This window comes from Prionailurus bengalensis, chromosome A1 (genome assembly GCF_016509475.1).
Source record: "Prionailurus bengalensis isolate Pbe53 chromosome A1, Fcat_Pben_1.1_paternal_pri, whole genome shotgun sequence".
Taxonomy (NCBI): domain Eukaryota; kingdom Metazoa; phylum Chordata; class Mammalia; order Carnivora; family Felidae; genus Prionailurus; species Prionailurus bengalensis.
The window spans coordinates 209,122,140-209,142,218 of NC_057343.1; the positions used below are offsets into that span (position 1 = coordinate 209,122,140).

The 20,079-nt window shown below is 33.9% G+C and overlaps 1 protein-coding gene across 6 annotated transcripts in view; it reads left to right on the top strand.

The window, feature by feature from the left end:
- The window catches only part of RICTOR (RPTOR independent companion of MTOR complex 2), a 123,699-nt gene that overhangs the window by 43,130 nt on the left and 60,490 nt on the right, over positions 1-20,079 (top strand). For all 6 annotated transcript variants that reach the window (XM_043599551.1, XM_043599566.1, XM_043599557.1 and 3 more), the window contains 3 exons: positions 10,698-10,762; positions 12,280-12,411; positions 18,376-18,439. In XM_043599551.1, coding sequence (XP_043455486.1) covers positions 10,698-10,762; positions 12,280-12,411; positions 18,376-18,439 — 261 coding nt within the window. The remainder of the gene's footprint in view (positions 1-10,697; positions 10,763-12,279; positions 12,412-18,375; positions 18,440-20,079) is intronic.

Consider the following 20,079-nt stretch of genomic DNA (forward strand, 5'->3'; position numbering starts at 1 on the left):
ATTAAATTTCCCAGTTTTATCTCACATTCTTCACTCATCTTGAATAAGTCTTAACCATTTGCCTAGATTTAACCATTTAAAACAAATTTCATATAGATTTATGTCCTGTTTGAACTCATGGTTCCTGTCATAATCAGGTTGACATCTTGATACGTAGTTCACATCTTTTGCCAGCTGGGATTCTGAAAGTTGGGAATGGATGTAAGGATGGCAGTGATTTTTTTTTTCACTCTGGCACTAGTATGGATCTTAAGGCAATATTAAAAATCTAGAGCAGCAGCATCCAGTAGAAGTATAATGCGAACCACAAATATAATTTAAAATTTTCTAGTACCACACCAAAAAAGGAAAAAGAAGCATGTGAAATTATTTTTAACAATACATTTTCTTTAATCCAGTATATCCAGATTATTGCATTTGCTATAATTAGTATAAAACATTAATGATGAAATGTTTATTAATATTTTTATACAAAATATTTGAAATCAAATATGTATATTTTTCATGTAGTATATCTTAATTCATCCTAGCCACATTTACAGTGCTCATAGCAACCTGTGGCTAGTAAATACCAACCATAATGGACAGTACATATATAGGCTTTTTGGAATAGTAGTTAAAGCATTAATTTTAGGAATCTGTTGGACACCTTTTTCCTTTCTCTATTTTCCATTTATTTCTGTCTCAATCTCAGGTTCTCTGGGTTAAGGTCACTTGCCCTCTCCCTTCTTCCCTTTTCCATTTCATTGTTTCTGTATCTTTGAATTTTACCCACAGTATTTCACTAAGATGTTTTCTTTACTTGGTCTTTCCTTGATATGTGTTCTCCCAGTCTCTTTTCCCCTGTCTTCCCTTCACTCTCTCCTTCTCTGTTCTCTTTCTTTCCTTCTTCCCCTTTGTCACCTCTCTTTTCACCTTTCTCTACCCCCTTCCCTCTGTCTCTTTCCCTCATTTCTCTCTCCTTTCCCTGTCTCTTCCCCCATTGTACCACTGTAGATAACAGAATGATTTATCTCCTTAATAAAGGCCCTAGGCTTTGGGGCTTCTTGTATTCTTGTTTTTTTGTTTTGCTATATCCTCTCTTTGTAATTTTCACATTTCCGTCTGGCCCTTGTGCTAGCTTATAGCAACCTTCTATTTGCTATTATAAATTATTTATGGATTTAAAACCAGAAAACCAGACTTACTAGAATTTGTCTACAATATGAGGCACTAAACCTTGAGTTGGGGTCTGAGGGGCTCTCCCATTAGTAAAGTCCACGAACGCTGGACTTGATAAAATCAGTTTTCTGCCCTATGATAACAATGGGAAAAACATGAGCTTTAGATCAAATAGATAGAGACTTACAGCCTAGCTCTGACCCTAACTAGCAAGGCAGTCTCGGGCAGATTTCTTTACTCAGATAAAGAGGCAAGGTCTCAGTTCAATGCCTGGCACACAATATGTACTTCGTAACAGGTAGTGCCTTTGTTTTTGTTTGCTTTTGTATTTTTTGCCATTTTTATAGTTGTTTTTTGTTTTTGTTTTTTTTTGGCTGACTCTAAGGACATGAGTTCACAAATTGCAGATTGGTAAGCTGTTACTGTAACAGGGTTTTTTTGACCTCAGTAATTCCGACATATCAGGCCAGATAATTATTTGTTTTGGGAGGCTGTCTTTTTCATTGTAGTATGTTTAACAGCATCCCTGCTTCTATCCCTTGGATGCCAGTAGCACACCTCCACCAGCTGTGACAAACAAAAATGTCTCCAGACACTGCCAAATATTTCCTTGGGAACAGAATTGCCCCTGGTTAAGAACCACCACTGTAAATAAATGGCTGTAGATTTTATTATAAAATTTCTTCAAGCACCCTGTGCAAAATAAATGCTTACTGTAAATTTAATCATAATATAATATGCCTTTGAATTCCATTTTGTTGGAGAGCTAAGTTTGTAAACATTTACATAGCTGGTATTTCTGTAAAATCTGTAAGTACATTTCCTTGTATGGTTAGAAATTCTGAGAAATCTCTATGAATATCTTTATAGAATAAGTAAATAAGAAAAATAATTATGATGCCACTTAGACTAGTTAGGAGTTGGTTGGTCCCCCTTCTCTGTGTTCCCATAACAGATTATGTGTGTCTACTAAATTTTATCTGTTCTTTTGTTATTATTTGTTGTGGGTTACTGTCTTATTAAACTGAGTTTCTTAAGCGCAAATCACATGTAGTATTTATTTTTCTACTCTTCATTTTTACTCCAAAGCCTGGTATATAACAAGTGTTTAATTAAAGGTTTTATATTACATTGAGAAGATTTTGCATTTTAAATATGAGTTTTTGTCGTACTACTAGTTGTTTTGTTATGAAGTAGAAGCTTGCTGTTATGATTAACTTAATTTAGTAGATCAGTGGGGCTAAAATCTTTTAGAGAGTAGACCTCATCTGCAGAAATAAACTTCCTTTTAAGGCATGAAGAGAGGGTGCTAGTGATGTGATCCTGTAACCATGTGAATGTCACACACCCGTGCTTGCCTTCTGACATCATTGCACTAGATAAAGTAGTGTGTATAACAGACTGCTGATGAATATAATCTCAGTATCCTATTTTTAAAACTGACAACATGCTTATAATCTAAAGACCTGTTTAAAGATGAAACTGTTTCAGGTCTTTACATTCTAAAAGTTCTCTTTTCCTATATTTCATCTCCTATTCATATTGAAAGTTCCAAAGGAGTCTTTATTTGGTACTGTTTTTAAAAAAAACTTCAAAAATAGTATAAGCTAAATATAAAAAATTAAAACAGCACAGAACAATATATGGTAAAAAGTGAAAGTCTTCTCTCAGATACCCTTCCCATCTTCCTCACCACTGTGACAAAAATACCATTCTCTACAGGTAACCACTAGGAAGTATTTACCCTTCTCTGATATGATTGTGTGTGTGTGTGTGTGTGTGTGTGTGTGTGTGTGTGTTTCATTGAGTTGTGAGAATTAAATGAGTGAAACAAAAAGTTGTGTTTAATATAGTGCTCAGTTTATTTACCATTTATTATATATGTATGCACAAAGGTTTTTTTTTTAAATAAGATCATGACATATGTTGATTTATAGTTTGCTTTTTTCTACTTTCCAATATATCATAGAATCCTTTCCTTTTTATAAATATAGATCTACATTTTTATAACTGCATGTATGTGTGTAGATATATATATGTGTAGATATAGTCACAAAATATATGTATATGTATACAAATATGTATATTCATACACATACATACAAACATATACCATAATTTCATCATTCCATCATTAAAAAATATTTTCCCTTTTTGCTATTTTAAATCATGTATAGTAACACTTGTGTACTTCCTTGTGCTGAATAGAATTTTTGAAGTGTGATTACTTAGCGAAAGCCTTTGTATTTCTTATTTTAAAACCTGCTTTTACAGTGCGTTCTGTGGATGTCTGGGTGGCTCAGTCAGTTGAGTGACTAATTTTGACTTGGGTCTCGATCCCAGGGTCATGGGATTGAGCCCTGCATTGGGCTCCATGCTGAGCATGGAGCCTGCTTAAGATTTTCTCTCTCTGTCTCTCCCCCTAACCCCTCTCCCTTGCTCATGCATGCACTCTCTCTCTCTCAAAAAAAAAAAAAAAAAGCACTCAGAAAAGACCACGCTGTGGAAATCTTATCTGTGATAATATATACATATATATTTTTTAAAGTTTGGATTACTCGATCTGTTGCTTATTTGGGAGAACTATTCATTTAACCTTCAGAGCAATATGAGTAAAATGGGAATAACATAGCATTTAACTGCCCTGTTTTAATTGATCATTATCTTTTTTAAAAATTGTACTTTTAATAAGCATCTCAGATATTTTAATTACCTAGAGATAGTTTAGACTTCTATTTTACCTTTGTCAGAATATAATATTGTTGATTGCTCCTTTTGGATATCTCAGTTTTTATAAGAAAGCCTTATAAGAAACAAATTCAACAAACTGAATTCAACAGAGCTAGAGTTAAAAAAAAGTTATTTGCTCTCATGATGAGGAAAACCAAATGTTGTGTCCTAATTTCAAACAAAACAATTCAAGGGCTGAAAAAATGTTAATTGCATTCTGTCTCTCCCATTTCACAGCTCTTTTTTTTTTAAGTTAGCTTCATTCTGAAACACCTTCCATTTGGCTAAGATACATCATCTTTACAGCTCTCCTAAAAGGAGGGGGTAGCCCTCTCTTATCGTCTACTATACGTTCTCTCATTTTGGTCACATTCAGCTAGGCATTGTAACCGATAGTCATAAAAACACATGGGATGGGAGCAACAGAAACCCAGTGAAAAGTGTGATGTCTAATAATTTTGCATTTTGCATCAGTATCTGTTAGGATACGGATTCTTACATTTTGAAAGGTCTTCAGTGATTTCTAAGCATAATTCATGATTTTATTCTTAACACACTTACGTGATAGAGAAGGCAGTGTTACATTTTAATAACTTATACAGGAGACAAGAAATTACCAGAAATGGCTAAGATAGTAGTGGACAAACTACTACTTAATGACAGAAGATTAATTAGTAATTCAATCAGTTGTTGAAGCAGGATAAGATTCTCATTGTTTAAACGCACCAGTTTAGGGTTCTTCTTGCTGTTTTTGGCTTATTCCTAGAGTAAGACTTAAGGGGTTTAATTTGTACTTTAGGGTTTGGTTATTTAAATTAGGAGATTATTAGTAAAGTAGTGAGTCAGTCACTATAAGAATTTTATACTAGAATAGTTTATTCCTAATATTTTGAAACTTCTAATAGGTGAACTCTTGGTGATGGGAAGTGAAAGTATTTTTTTTTTGATAATTAAAAATTCAGAAATCTTACCAGTGTCTTCTGTGATTTCTTATTCTTTTGTGAATTATTTACATATAGAAAGCTTAGTCTTTACTTGGGATAATTCTAATTCAAAAAGGATATTTTCATTTAAGACTAATTAAGAAGATCCTCTTCTATAATTCTGGAAACAAAAACATTAATTAACCACATTGAAAGCATCACCCTAACATTTATTACTATCTTTGGGAATTAGGCACTGAAAATGACAAATATGCTGTTTTGTTATAAATTGTTCTTTTTAGTTTTTACTTGTGATATTCCAGTTTCCAACTGAATGGACATTTTTCTCAGAAGTATGTCTTGCAGTTAAAAAAAAAGAAAAGAAAAAGAAGTGTTTCTTGCAGTTGAAATTTTTATCTTGCAGTGATACTAGATAGCAGAAAATGATAGTCCTTTCAAAATACTTTTCAAGTTGTGGTTTTTGGAGACCATAATAATAACTTTGAGAGGTTTTTTTTTTTAATTTTTCATCAAAACTGCTAACTCTAACAGATGTTAGAGTTGATGGACAGTCATGTATTTTGTGTCTAAAAGGTGAGAAATTTGGGAATTGTGTTTCTCTGAATCTATAGTTTTCTACAAGGATACCTGGCAAGTGTGAAAAAGATAGTACAAAAGATGAGAACCAAGTGCATACTTAAGCTACTTAAGTACTCTGCCAACCCTTGACAAGACTTTGTTTACTTTATTTCTAGGATTTCAAAGTATTTTGTTAACATCCATTGCTACTGTAGCAGAAAAAAAATGGAATTACTGCCTTTTTAGGAATTGAGATAAACAAATCAGTTTAAGAAAGTAACATTTTTCCCATTTTAAAAACAATATTTTATATATGTTGATATAAACAACTTGTAAGCTTCATTTTTCTATTGTTTGAATTGGAATATGTCCAAGGTTTAAGTGAGCATAATACTATGATAAGCAGTTTTTTGTTTTTTTTTTTAAATGTATGGTACCATACAGTGACAATGGTAGTAATCTCAAATACCTGGAAATCTCAAATACTAACTTATGTTTAATAGTGTTAAGTGTAGTTTTTATGTGTGTTTCAATCCTTTGAAATGGGCAGTTTTTATGTGTGTTTTTAGTTAGCTGTTTTGGAAAAAATAATAGTTAATTTCACTTACTTGTTTTACGCGTTTATGACCAGAGTATAGTTCTCCAGACTTTTGAGTCATACCATTTTTGAGGCTGGAGATATGAAATAAAGATGGTAATATTCAGTTATTTCTTTATTTTTTATATCCAGTCTCCCCTCCTCCTTTGTCCCTGTGTGACTAATTTTAATACAAAATTGTAGTAACATTTTTCACAGTGGACTCTGGACCCCGACTGGCTTGGTCAGATTTCTGGCTTTACCACTTAATAGTTTTTTGGCCTTGGGAAGTCATATTACCTACTATCTTCAAGCCTCATTTGTCTTCATTTACAAAAATATTATTTTCTAGGGTTAACAAGATTAATAGTCAATAAATGTTATTTCTGTTCCTATTCATGAATTCTTTATATAGGTAACCATCCCTAGGTTAGGTAATACATATTCAATATATATTAACATTTCTAAAATACAGAAAAGCATAGAGAGGAAAATAAATTACCTATGATTGCATTTTCATTTTTGGTGTTAAAATAGTAATGGTATAGACTTTTAAAATATGTATCTTTAAAAAAATACATCTTTTAGAATTTTTTCCATCTTACCAGGGTACATTATGCATGTTTTTCCTTTGTTTAAATATTATATAATATTAATAGGTTGTGTAAGTTTCCTCCTTTATGAACATTTTGTTTCCAGTTCTTTACCATTGTAAATAATGTCATGAGCCTCTTATGCTTGAACCACTTTACATTTTAGTTTGTTCATATAAATCACCAAAAGCAGATCCTGACCATAGTACATTTTTCCAATTTTTAAAAAATGTTCACTTATTTGTTTATTTTTTGAGAGAGTGAGCGTGCAGGAGAGAGCCTGCGGGAGCAGGGGAGGGTCAGAGAGAGAGGGAGAAAGAGAATCCCAAACAGGCCATTAGGGCAGAGCCTGACATGAGCCCACAAACCTTGAGATCATGATCTGAGTGGAATTTGAGTCGTATTCTCAACCAACTGAGCCACCCAAGTGCCCTGCATTTTTCCAATTTATTTTACAAAATGTTTTCGGTTTATAATTTCAGTTTATCATGCCGACAATGTATTATCTTATTTGGAATAATCATGTTAGAAAGGAATTTCTTGCTAGTTTGGTAAACTTTGTTTCAAACGGCACTTTTCAGTGTATTTGGTTCAGAATTTAGGAAACAGGAAATACATCATGTTATTAAATTCTTTTTACTTTTTCTTGGCCTCTTCTCAATGATCTTTCCCCAACTTGTTTAGGCCTTTCACATTATAAGAGCCTGCTTATATTACTTTGCTATGTGAGACTAGAATGTTAAGGGCGGAATTATGTATTCCGAAAATTCATTCGTTGAAACCTTCACCCTCAGTACCTCAAAATGTTTATGCATTTGGAGATACGGCCCTCAAAGAGGCAGTTGAGGTAAAATTAGGTAATATGGGTGATCTCCAGTGCAATATGACCAGTGTCCTGATAAAACAAGGAGATTAGTACAAAGATATACACAGAGGAACAACCATATGAAGACAGAGAGAACCAAGGAGAGAGGACCTCAAAACAAAGAATCTGTCAAGATACACTGATGTTCTAGCCTCCAGAATCATGAGTAAATAAGTTTCTGTGTTTGAGCCACCTGGTCTGTGGTATTTGTTATAGCAGCCCTAGCAAACCAATACAAGCCCTTAACCTTTTGCTTATCATAGTTTTACAAATATTTTTGACTAATATGTCATTTAACTTTTAGGTATACAGTTGGCTTTTTAGAGATATATAAATTTTCCTCTCTTTTGTCTCAAAGCTTAGGAAATCTTACATTGTATTTTAAATCTATATCTATGTATAAAGATGTCCTCATCCTCCCATTTTTTAGTACTTTTAACATCGCAACAAAATGCAATAAAAATGACAAAATTTCATGCCGTTTGAAAGTCTGTAGCTTCTTTGTTCATCATATTTCAGAATTTTGAGGATTTTATATAAACATTTTGGTAAAGACCTGTGAACAAAAACTTTTCAGCTTGTTTTGCCTATTTGCTTATTTACACAGCATTTCCTTACCACACAAAGTGATCATTTGTGTAGTGTCCTTCCCTGCTGTGAAAATACTGCGTTATTTTATAGCTACTCTATTCCTATTCTCTTCCTTCTTCTATTTGGAACATTTCTTTTTTGCCCTTTTTTTTTTTTTTCCTTCTAAAGAAGAAACTGGATAGGAAATTTTATAAGGAGCCTACCAATAAGATAGGATTAGCTTTTTATTTCTACAGTTTTGTGCCTTTTAAAATACTTTCTTGGGTCCATTCCTTTCACAGAGACCGATGTGATGGCCACCACTTTGGTTGGTTTATTCTGTATGGTTAAGATGTTCATAACTTCATACTGAGGAAGAATAATAGCACTTGGAATCCCTTCTGTTTCTTCAGTGTTAATTAAATGATCAATCTCTTGAATTCATTTCAGTTAGGCCCTCCAAATAACTTGAGAAACTTCTATGTAACTTTTAGGTAAAAGTCAGTTTTCAAAACTCAGACTAAAGTGGTATATACCATCCAGGTGGGAGGGAAGTAGTTAGTATTAGATCAGTGTTCTTAATGAAAACAAGGAAAGCCTGTTTGAAGGTATAGCAGGAAACTGCTCAGTCAAAAAGAAATATAGGAGCCAAAGCTTTGGAGAAGGGAGAAGCTTGTGGAGGTGAGTTTACTTCAACAACTTTTGCCAGGAGATACTGGCTACTTTAGAGTGTGGGCAGAGAGCTAGGGACTCAGACCTTAGGCCCAGGACTACTCAGCAGAAAAAACAGCACAGACTTTTGGTGGAGACCTAGGGGCAATCTACTAGAAGGAGATTCTTGTCTCAGTACATTTGTTGGATCCTGGGACTGTCTGAGATGGGAAACCTAAAAATCTAAAGCAAAAGAATATTTGAAAATAAGGATGGAGCTTGTAGTTTTTTTGTAAGACAGAAATAGGTATGTCATCCTCTTGGGACTAATTCCCTCAACAATAAATAAGTTTCAGTTGAAACTTAGGTTTCATTTGAAAATAGGTTTCAGTTAAAACCTGGGGAGTGGGGAGGAAAAGGGAAAACCAGAGGTAGATTGAAACTTAACAGAGCAGCAACTTTTCTGTACTTAGTTTTGTCCAGTGACCTAACGAAGAGGATAAACCCTCTGTGGAGAAAGATATTATCAGGAGTCTGTTTTTATATACAAAGTTTTTATATACAAAGATTACAGAGTATACCAAGAGACAGGACTGCATGACTACAATGAAAGGAAGAACATAGTAGAAACGGATCTACAGGCAGTCTACATCATTCACATACATTTATATAATAACCACTTCAAATATTTCAATTATTATTTACATGTCAAGGAAATAGAGGAAATATGGAGAGAATAGGTGAAAATGAAGATTTTTTTTTTTTATTATTGATATGTGTAAAGTTAGATGAAGATTCAAGAATGGTAAAACAGTGTCTAAAAATCAAGAACTCAATAGACGGGTGTGGTAGAAGATTAGCCAGATCAGAAGATAGATAAATAGAAAATATCTAGCCAAAGCACTGAGATAAGAGAATGGAGAAAATAGAAAACAGGTTTTAGAGATTTGCAGTACACACCAAAAGATCTGACATTTGAATTACCAGAAAGAGAAGAGAGGGAATTGGGCAATAAGTAATTTTGAAGAGATCATGTACAAAATTTTCTAAAACTAATTAAAATATATCAAACCAGAGATTTGGGAATTTCTGTTTTCCTAAGCAGGGTAGATACAGGGAAAACCACACCTGAACACTAAGATTGCTGAAAAACAAAGAGAAAAAAAATCTTCAAAAGAGCCAATAGTAAGACTGATAACAGACTTTTCAATAGGGATAATAGAAACCATCTTGAAGCTTTTAAGAAAATAGCAGCTAACCCATAAATCTGTAAATCCAGGAAGATAATCCTCCAAAAAATAAAGTGAAAAAAAAAATTTCCATGTAAACAAAAGTTTAAAGAATCTGTTACCAGCAACCTTGGCTAAAAATTAATAAAAACACCCAATAAAACAAGTCAACAACAAACTGAGGATTAGACAGAAGGAAGAGGATTAGACAACAACAAACTGAGGATTAGACAGAAGGAAGAATATCCTGTTAAGCTAACACTGAGATGAAGAATAATAGAAAAGGCGAAATTGTTGGCAAATATAAATTGATATTGACTAAATATTAACTGAAAGTAAAAATAACCGTAATGTGTTATGGGGCTTGAAACATCGGTAGAAAAAACAACAGTAAAGTGAAAGGTGAGGGTAGTAAATGAAGTTCAAGTGTTTTAAGAGTCTAGCATTGTTGAGGACATGGTAAAGTAATAATATCTGTTAGACTGTTACTAGTTAACAATGCACATTGTAATCTCAATGGTAACCATCAAAAGATAGTTTTAAAACTGTAAACTTACTGAGGGGGGATAAAGAATAATAAGGCATAATTGGTTGATTCAAATGAAAACAAAAAGGAGGGTTAAAGAAACCTAAAACTGGCAGGTCAAATAAAAACACAGTAATGCAGTAGAAATAAATATGCATACTTGAACAGTAATAAAATCATATATTTTCTGATATTTGTTGGAGATAAATACTATATTTTTCAGTCTAAAAGGGAATGTATACATAAATAGACAAAAATACATAACACATTCACATACTTTTGTTTTCTGACAGCTTCTTTGTGATATTGGCCATAGTGAAGAAAAATTGGGTTTTAACTATGAGGATATCATAATTTGGTAAGTATAGTTTAGTTCTCTCCTTCACCTCTCTGGATTTTAGTAATTTCAATTTTACTAATTCTAAACCAAAAAGATAGTGTGACACCTTATATTTAATTTTGTGGAAACAGTTGTTTGAACATTAGAAAAATTTATGATCTCCAGTACTTAAAAAAAATTTTTTTTTAACTTTTATTCATTTTTGAGAGACAGAAAGAGACAGAGCATGAGCGGGAAAGGGGCAGGGAGAGGGAGACACAGAATCTGAAACAGGCTCCAGGCTCTGAGCTGTCAGCGCAGAGCCCAGTGCGGGGCTCGAACTCACAAACTGAGATCATGACCTGAGCCAAAGTCGGAGGGCTCAACCGACTGAGCCACCCAGGTGCCCCGGATCTCCAGTACTTTTTAATTGTTATCCTGTTGTTCTTACTGATACTTTTTAATTATCAAATGTAATTAATCAAAGCTAATGATGGAAAATACACGGATTTCTACTATTTAAGCTCCTAAATTAAATCTGAAATTCATAGAACAAGAGCTCTTAATTATTCCTAAGAACAAGAAAAACCTGTACAGTTATCTCTAGACCTCCCTTAAGATAGAGTGTGCTGATGGTAGACTTTATTTTCTCAAGCCCACCAACAGAGACATAATGTTATAATCTCAAGAGCCATCTTTTTGGTGTGCTTAGGAATTAAAACATATATAGTCTGTGCCTACTGCCATAAAGTATTTATTGGTTTAAACCAGTGATTCTTTTTTTTTAAGTTTATTTATTTGCTTCGAGAGAGAAAGACAGTGAGTGCACACATGCATGAGCGGGGGAGGGGCAGAGAGGAGGAGAAACAGAATCCCAGGTAGGCTCAGCACCATCAGCACAGAGCCAGTGTGCTGCATGAGCTCACAAACTGTGAGATCGTGACCTGAGCCAAGATCAAGAGTCAGATGCGTAACCAACTCTGCCACCCAAGTACCCCTAGGCCAATGATTCCTTGAGAGGGGTGGAACCAGGTAGGCAGAGAGGAATAATTGTAGAGGTGTATGTGATATACCTTGAAAAAAGCATATTTAATTTCCCATTGCTTATATAAAACTACAGAAAGTAGGACAAAATAACATTTTCTTGATTTTTTTTTTTTTAATTTTTTTTTTTCAACGTTTATTTATTTTTGGGACAGAGAGAGACAGAGCATGAACGAGGGAGGGGCAGAGAGAGAGGGAGACACAGAATCGGAAACAGGCTCCAGGCTCTGAGCCATCAGCCCAGAGCCTGACGCGGGGCTCGAACTCCCGGACCGCGAGATCGTGACCTGGCTGAAGTCGGACGCTTAACCGACTGCGCCACCCAGGCGCCCCCTGATTTTTAAGAATATACCAAGCAGCACAGATTACTGAAGTTCCATATTACAGTGAATGATTTTTATATATGTAAAATGACTAGTAGTTTTGCTTATTTCAAATTAAGGAAGAATTTGGTACCATAGTTTTATGTGTGTTTGAAACTCATGCAGCAAAACTTTTTTGTTTTCCTGCAGTTTGCGGTTAGCTTTATTGAATGAAGCAAAAGAAGTGCGGGCAGCAGGGCTGCGAGCTCTTCGATATCTCATCCAAGACTCCAGTATTCTGCAGAAGGTGCTAAAATTGAAAGTGGACTATTTGATAGCAAGGTAATTTTACGAGAGCTGTGTGTTTTTCTTTTTTTAATTATGTATGAAGTTTTAACATGCATATCATGAAGTGTACAGATTTTTAGTGTAAAACCTGATAATTTTTATAAATATATACAAACTAGTACCCCATTATCCTAAATAAGAGAATTATTTTCAGCATCCCAGTCAAGTTCCCTTTGTCTGCAACCAATACTAAACATTTTTCTGCTTTTTCTCATTGTAAACCAGTTTTCCCTGTTCTTGAGCATCATATATTGGAAAATTACATAGTTACTCTTTTCTTTCCTCAGTGTTACTTGTGAGATTTATCCAGGTTGGTTTTTATTTTAAAGGCTGTGAATAGACTGTAGTTCATTTTTTCCATTCTATTGGTGATTTTCTGGGTTGTTACCAGTATTTGGCTACTTTGGGTAAAGCTGCCCTGAATATTTTTTTTTTCTTTTTTGTTTGTTTTGTTTTTGAGAGAGAGAGAAAGCACATGCTTGCACGGGGGAGAGGCAGAGAGAGGGAGAGAGAGAATCCCAAACAGGTTCCGCAGGCTCCATGCTGTCAGCCCAGAGCCCCATGCAGGGCTTGATCCCAGGAACCGTGAGATCAGGACCTGAGGTGAAATCAAGAGTTGGGCACTTAACCTATTGAGCGCCTGAACATTCTTATAGGTGGACATATGCACTACTTTCTCTTAGGTATGTGTAGGAACTGCTGGATCATAGGTTTATGTCTAGTTAGCTTTCCTAAATACTGCCATTTTTCCATAGTGATTGTACTAATTTATATTCCTACCAATGATGTTGGAAAGTTCCAGTCTCTCAACATTTTCATCAGCACTTGCTTTTGGTTTTTACTTCTAGACTTTCTGCTGTAGAGTTCATTTTGAGTTTCCTTGTGGGTTTTGTTTTTTGGGGTTTTTTGTTTGTTTGTTTGTTTGTTTGTTTTTTTAGTTTATTTAGTTTTTTAGAGAGAAAGGCTGTCAGTGCAAAGCTTGATACAGAGCTCAAACTCCTGAACCATGAGATCATGACCTGAGCTGAAATCAAGAGTCAGACGCTTAACTAACTGAGCCACCCAGGCGCCCCAAGTTTCCTTGTGGTTTTAGTTTGCATTTCCCTAATGAGGAATGATGTTAAGCACCTTTCATTTGTTTGTTGGCTATTTGGACATCCTTGTCTTTTGCTCATTTGTATATTGAATTGTCTGTCTGTCTCATTATATAGGAGTTCTTGATGTTCTGGATATGATTCCTTTCAGCAGGAGTATGTATTGACAGTATCTTCTCCAAGTCCGTCTGTTTTGCCTTTTGTCTCTTCCTAAATAATAGAATCTGATTTTATAGTTAATGTTCTTGTACTCTTAGAAGATACTATGCTATGTTTTCCCCAAAAGGTTTTATTCCTTTGTATGTTTAATTAGGCGTCAGGTCATGATTCATTTTTATGGATATGCAGTACATTTTAGCAGCATTTATTAAAGAGATTTTCTTCTCTTGTCTAGAGTAGTGACACTTCTGTTGTAAACCAGATAACTGATAGTTACGGATCTGTTTTTACATTGCCTAGTCTCTTTAGTCTGTCTGTTCTTGCCCCTGTTTCTCAGTGTTTTAATGACTGCAGCTTGATATGTGTTAATATCTGTTGGTGTAAGTCCTCCAACTTTTCTTCAAGACTGTGTTGGCTATTTTATGTCCTGTATTTTCATATAAATTTTAGAACCAACTTGTCCATTTCCTTAAAACATTCTAGGATTTTAGTGGTAATTGCACTGAAGTTTTAGATTAATTTGGGGTGAATTGATATCTTAATATTGAATACTCTAAACTTTCATTTACTTGGAACTGTAATGTCTCTCAACAGTATTTTGTAGTTTTCTGTGCAGAGGTCTTGCACATATTTGTTATGTTTATTCTAAGGTACTTTTTAATGATAGTGTTAATGTAAGTTAAATTTTTTCTTTCTCATATTTTTTGCTGCTAATATATGAAAAATAATTGTGAGTTTTTGGGTTTTGGTTTGGATAGTCAACTTTTTTTTTTTTTAATTTTTTTTTCAATGTTTATTTATTTTTGGGACAGAGAGAGACAGAGCATGAACGGGGAGGGGCAGAGAGAGAGGGAGACACAGAATCGGAAACTGGCTCCAGGCTCTGAGCCATCAGCCCAGAGCCCGACGCGGGGCTCGAACTCCCGGACCGCGAGATCGTGACCTGGCTGAAGTCAGACGCTTAACCGACTGCGCCACCCAGGCGCCCCTGGATAGTCAACTTTATTTAGTGATCTTGCTAGATTCAGTTTTTCAATTCTAATTGTTGTCAAAATTATCTTACAGTTTCTATGTACGTAATCATTAATTGCAAATGGTGACTGTTTTATTTCTCCCTTTCTAAGTTTAGTATCTTTCTTTTTCTTGCCTTATTGCACTGACTAGAAATAGTGACAATGGACAACTTTATTTTGCTTCTGAACTCAGGTTGAAAGTATTCAGTATTTTGCCATTATTTGTGATACTTGCTGTAGGCTTTTCATGGACTTTTATATTCCTTGTTTGCATTCCTGAAGTAAACACCACATGTTCGTTGTGTGTTTTGTCCTTTTTAAATATTAACTGAATTTGGTTTGATAATATTTTGTGGAAGATTTTTGTAGTTAAGTTCATGAATGGTATTGGCTTATATTTTTCCATTCTTCTAATGTCTTGGTTTAGTTTTGGAACCGAGAAGTTGTTTTTTGTTTTTTGCTTTGTAAAACAACTAGGGAAGTGTTGCCCTATTTTTATGTTCTCTAGAAGACTTTATGTAAGATGGATACTGTTATTGTTGTTGGTTTTTTTCCCCCAGAATTTACCAGTGAATCTAGGCAGAGGGTTTTCTTTAAGTAGTTTTAAGATTACGGATTCAATTGCTTTAACACTTAACAGTACTATTCAGATTTTCTCTTCCTTTTGCCAATCATTTATATATTTTGAACCATTCATATTTAGAATTGTTAAACCTTCACATTGGGCTAATACTTCTATAGTTATGAAATGTCCCTCTTTATTCCTAGGAGTACGTCTTTTATGAGGGTTCATGTTACCTCATAGTAATATGGCTATCCTCACTTTGATTTAGGGTTTGCAAGATACATCATTTACCATCCTTTTACTTTCTGTTATTTTTGTCTTTACATTTAAATTTTCTCACCTGTAAACACCGTATAGGTTTTTTGTTTGTTTTTAAATCTAGTTTGATTATCTTATCTTTGTCTTCTAATTGGAACATCTAGACTGTCTAGTGTATTTTAATATGCATGGTCTGTGGACTTTATGCAATGTAATTATATAAATATATATATTTATTTATTTATGCGTTTTTCTTGGTGTTAATTTTCTCATACATTTGAGTTTGTTTGCTATGTTGAGTTTGTCACACTGGTTTTTGTTTTTGTGTTTGTGTTCCTCCTTTTTGTTTCTTTTGCGATAGCGCACAATTTCTTTTCCTCTTCTATTAATATCTTGGTTATAAAGTCTTCGCTTAGCAGTTGCCCTAGAGATTACAACTCATATCCTTGATATTCAGGTTTAGCGTTTTATTACAACCAGAACAGTGCAGGAAACCTCTAATGGTTTATATCATCTCCCTTCTGCTCTTTGTATTACTGTTATAGTTTTTATTCCTACATATATTTGTAACCCTACAAAACCCTACTGTTTTAAACTGGAACTGTTGAGCTTTACCTACATTATTTACTCATTCTGATGTCATTTTTTCTTGTATTTGCACATTTTCATTCATCTTGCATCACTTTCTGTTTGATGAATTTCCTTTACTGTTTCTTGTAATGCAGGTCTTCTTGAGATGAATTCTCTCTCATCTTTTATTTGTCTGTAAATGTTTCTCTTTTTGCCTTCATATTTGAAGGCTATTTTTGTGACTGGTTCCTCTTTTCAATACTTTAAATAAGTTACTGTCTTCTGGATTTTTTTTTTTAACCTGAACAGTAAGTAGTCTCTTGTTGATATTTTGTAAGTGATACATCTTTTTCTCTGGCTATTTAAAAGGTTTTCTTCTCTTCTGTTCTTTCTTCTCCCATATCTGGGAGAAGTGTTGGATCTGTTCACTGTGCCACAGGTTTCTGATGTCCTTACTGTATTTTCAGCTTCTGTTGTAAATCTCTGTGCTTTAGTGTGGTTACTTTCTACTCACCTGTTTTGTTTGTTTGTTTGTTTTTTAACTCTGTCCTGCTAGTAAATCAGTCTCTTGAATTTTTAATTTCTGTTACTGTATTTCTATGATTTGTTTTACTCTTATTTAAAGATTCTAGGTCGCTGCTTTATTTCTCCATGTTTCCTTCTATTTACTTTGACCATATTTATCATAGGCATCTATAGCCTTCTTAGGACAACAACAATATGTGAATCACCAGTGTTCTATTTTGGTTGTAATTTTCTTTTCTTGGATTTTGGTGACTTGGCCTTTTGTTTTGTTTTAAAGCATACTTCATATTATTATATGATTGAATGTAAAAATTATGTATTCAGGATATCTGCCTTTGGATCATGCTGTTTTCCTCTTAAGACACTTGAGCTTTATTCTAGAATGTTGGCTTATCACACTGATTTTGTTAAAGTTTACTTTTAGCTTTGCCTTTGCTCTATGGAGTGGCTATATTTGGGATCTCAAGTAATAGTTGTAGATGTTTAGCAGAACCTCTTCACCTTGACCAGCCTTGAGTCCTACTATCTATTGTAGAGTATTATGCACCTGCCGAAATTTCTGCTTAATTCCTTAGCTTTGCAGCAGTAGCTTTTTGTTTGGTTTCTTGGATTTTTACCCTGCTTCCGCACAACATAGGAATTGATAGGTGCCTTGGAGAGGAGGTTGCATGAAGATTTGCATTCACTTTCCTATGTTTTCTTTCCTCTGGGATTTTTCCCCTTAAGTCACAGCCACATTGGCTGAACCAAAGTTCAACCTGTCACTCCAGTGTTGCAAGACTTTTGTTTTCTGCTAGGACTCTATTTCCCTAAAAGTGGGGATTGACACGTGCCTCTCGGGACAAAGCCTGGTTGGATGTGGAGCTTGTCCATCTCTTTTCAGAGATTATCATCCATTGCCCTTTTAACAGTTTAAAAGTATTTTAAAATACTTTTTTAAGGAAGTATTTTACTTAATCTTTATAGTTGTTTTTGGCTGGAGGGTTGGTGTGATCCAGCTACTTTGTTGTGGCCAGAAATGAGATTCTGTGTTTATTTACTTTTTAATAAAATTGCCTTAGATTTAATTGTATTCAGATAGAAGAAATGCTTTTTCAGTAGCAAACTATCTATATGTATTGATTAGAATAGTGAACTACCTAAACGTAAATAAAAATGAGTTATTCTGCTACATAAACCAATGACTCTTAAGAAATTGAGTAATTTAATAAATTTTACAGAGAAATGTTAGATAAGTGATATCTGATTGAGCATTAAGTTTTGAAGTGCACTTAGATATTAAATTATATTTGGAAAAATAGAATTCCTGTGGCTAGTATGTGACTTTTAACTCAGTCATAATATATAAAATGTAGGCTCTGGTTAAAAATCACATTTAAACTAAAACATAAGCTGGAAAAGTTTTTCCTTCACAGTTTTTATAAAATTGTGAATTTTATCAAAGGTAGATGAATAATCTTTTCAGTAGATTTCTGATACTTAGCTTTTTTATAAGTTCATTATTTCTCTATTGATGTACATAATTCTGTAAATTATTTACTATATTCTTCTTTTCTGGAGTTTTAAATGAAGTAGTTTTGAAATGCTCTATTATAACAAATATCACTAGAGAGATGTAAGTTAACTAAATATCTGCTGGTATTGAAAAATCACATGTGTTAAAATTTAAAATACCATATAACATTATGAAGATGGGTCTGATCTGGTGGTATTATACAAAAAACTGTTTACTAAGATTTTTTATCAATAATTAAATATTTTGTGTATTATTTAGGTGCATTGACATACAGCAGAGCAACGAGGTAGAGAGGACACAAGCACTTCGATTAGTCAGAAAGGTATGCTCTATGTCTGAGAGAAAAGGCAGAGTTTTGGTTTTCATGCTAAATATTTTACATTTTTAGATTTAGACTGTTTTATGAAATCTTTCTAGAAAAAAGGCTAAATTCTCATTAAACATTTTTGCTTGGTTAAACTTATATGAGGTAAATAGGCCTATTAAACCTAGAGGTAAGCATAAATATTTTGTGTGATTATGTGATCGGGTACAGCTAGCACAGTATTTTTTGATTAAATGTTCATTGTAAAGAATACATCAGTCCCCCCTTATTTGCAGTTTTGATTACCCGAGGTCAAGCTTGGTTTGCCTTCTGCCATATGGTCAGGAGGTCTGTGGTAGCCTAATGTTATGTCACAGTACCTAGAGCATCACCTCACACACGTCCTCACATAGGCATTTTATCATCTTACATCACCACAAGAAGGGGAAGTACAGTCCAATAAGATATTTTGAGAGAGAGACCACAGTCATAAATTTTATTACAATATATTGTTATAATTGTTCTATTTTATTGCTAGTTATTGTTGCTAATCTCTTGTGCCTAATTTATGATTTAAACTTCATCATAGTATGTAGGTACAGTAAAAAACAGTATACTTGACCCTTGAACAACACGGGTTTAAGCTTCGTGGGTTCACACACACACACACACACACACACACACAGACAATATATGTATACATATGGATTTTTTCGATAAATACAGTACAGAACCATAAATGCATTATCTTTTCCTTATGATTTTCTTAACAGTGTCTTTGCTCTAGCTTATGTTATTGTAAGAACACAGTATATAATACATATAACATACAAAATATGTGTTGACTATGTAAGACTTCCAGTCAAAAGTAGGCTTTTAGTATAGTTTACTTATAAAATTCAGTACCATCTGTGGTTTCAGTCATCCCCTGGGGGTCTTGGAACATATCCCCCATGGATAAGGGGGTAGGGAGGAACTACTGTATTTCTTCCTGTAATAGACATGTAAATGAAATTACTGCTTTGATATGTTATTGGAGAAAGAGAATTACTTGTTCCCCACTCTGATTTTTGTTACTTGTATGCTTAGAATTAATACCATTTAAATGCATGTCACAACTAGTTACAAGCTGGTTGTTTTGGAGATGAATTTGGATACAATCCATAGGCAGTTACAATAAGCAGTTCAGACCATGTTACAGGATAAAAGGTCAAAATCTAAATTCTGCAATAATGTTAAGGATAATCTGTAACACTTCTAATAAAAGGTTTTCAAGGAATTTTTATTGTTATTTAATGTGATACCCTAATGGCAGAAGAACACCGTGAACTAAGAGTTTTAACTTGGTTAGAAATCAGCTTATGTAAGAATTTTTCATGTTTCATCCTAGGTACTATGTTTTATCCTAAACATTTATGAGACTCATGCAGTATATAGTTGTTTTAATGTAAAAACATCTAAAATTATTTCAGTTATTTTTAAAACATTAAAAATTTTAACCCTTCTCCTCTTTACCCACCTTTGAATTCAGTGCAACATAGAATTTGTACATTAACTAGATCTCCTCTTTCTCCTTTTTCTTCCAATTGTCCAGCTTGTAGTTAGTAATGGTACCCACAGGTGAGCATAGTAAGGAAGAAGTAAATGGATGAGTGTCT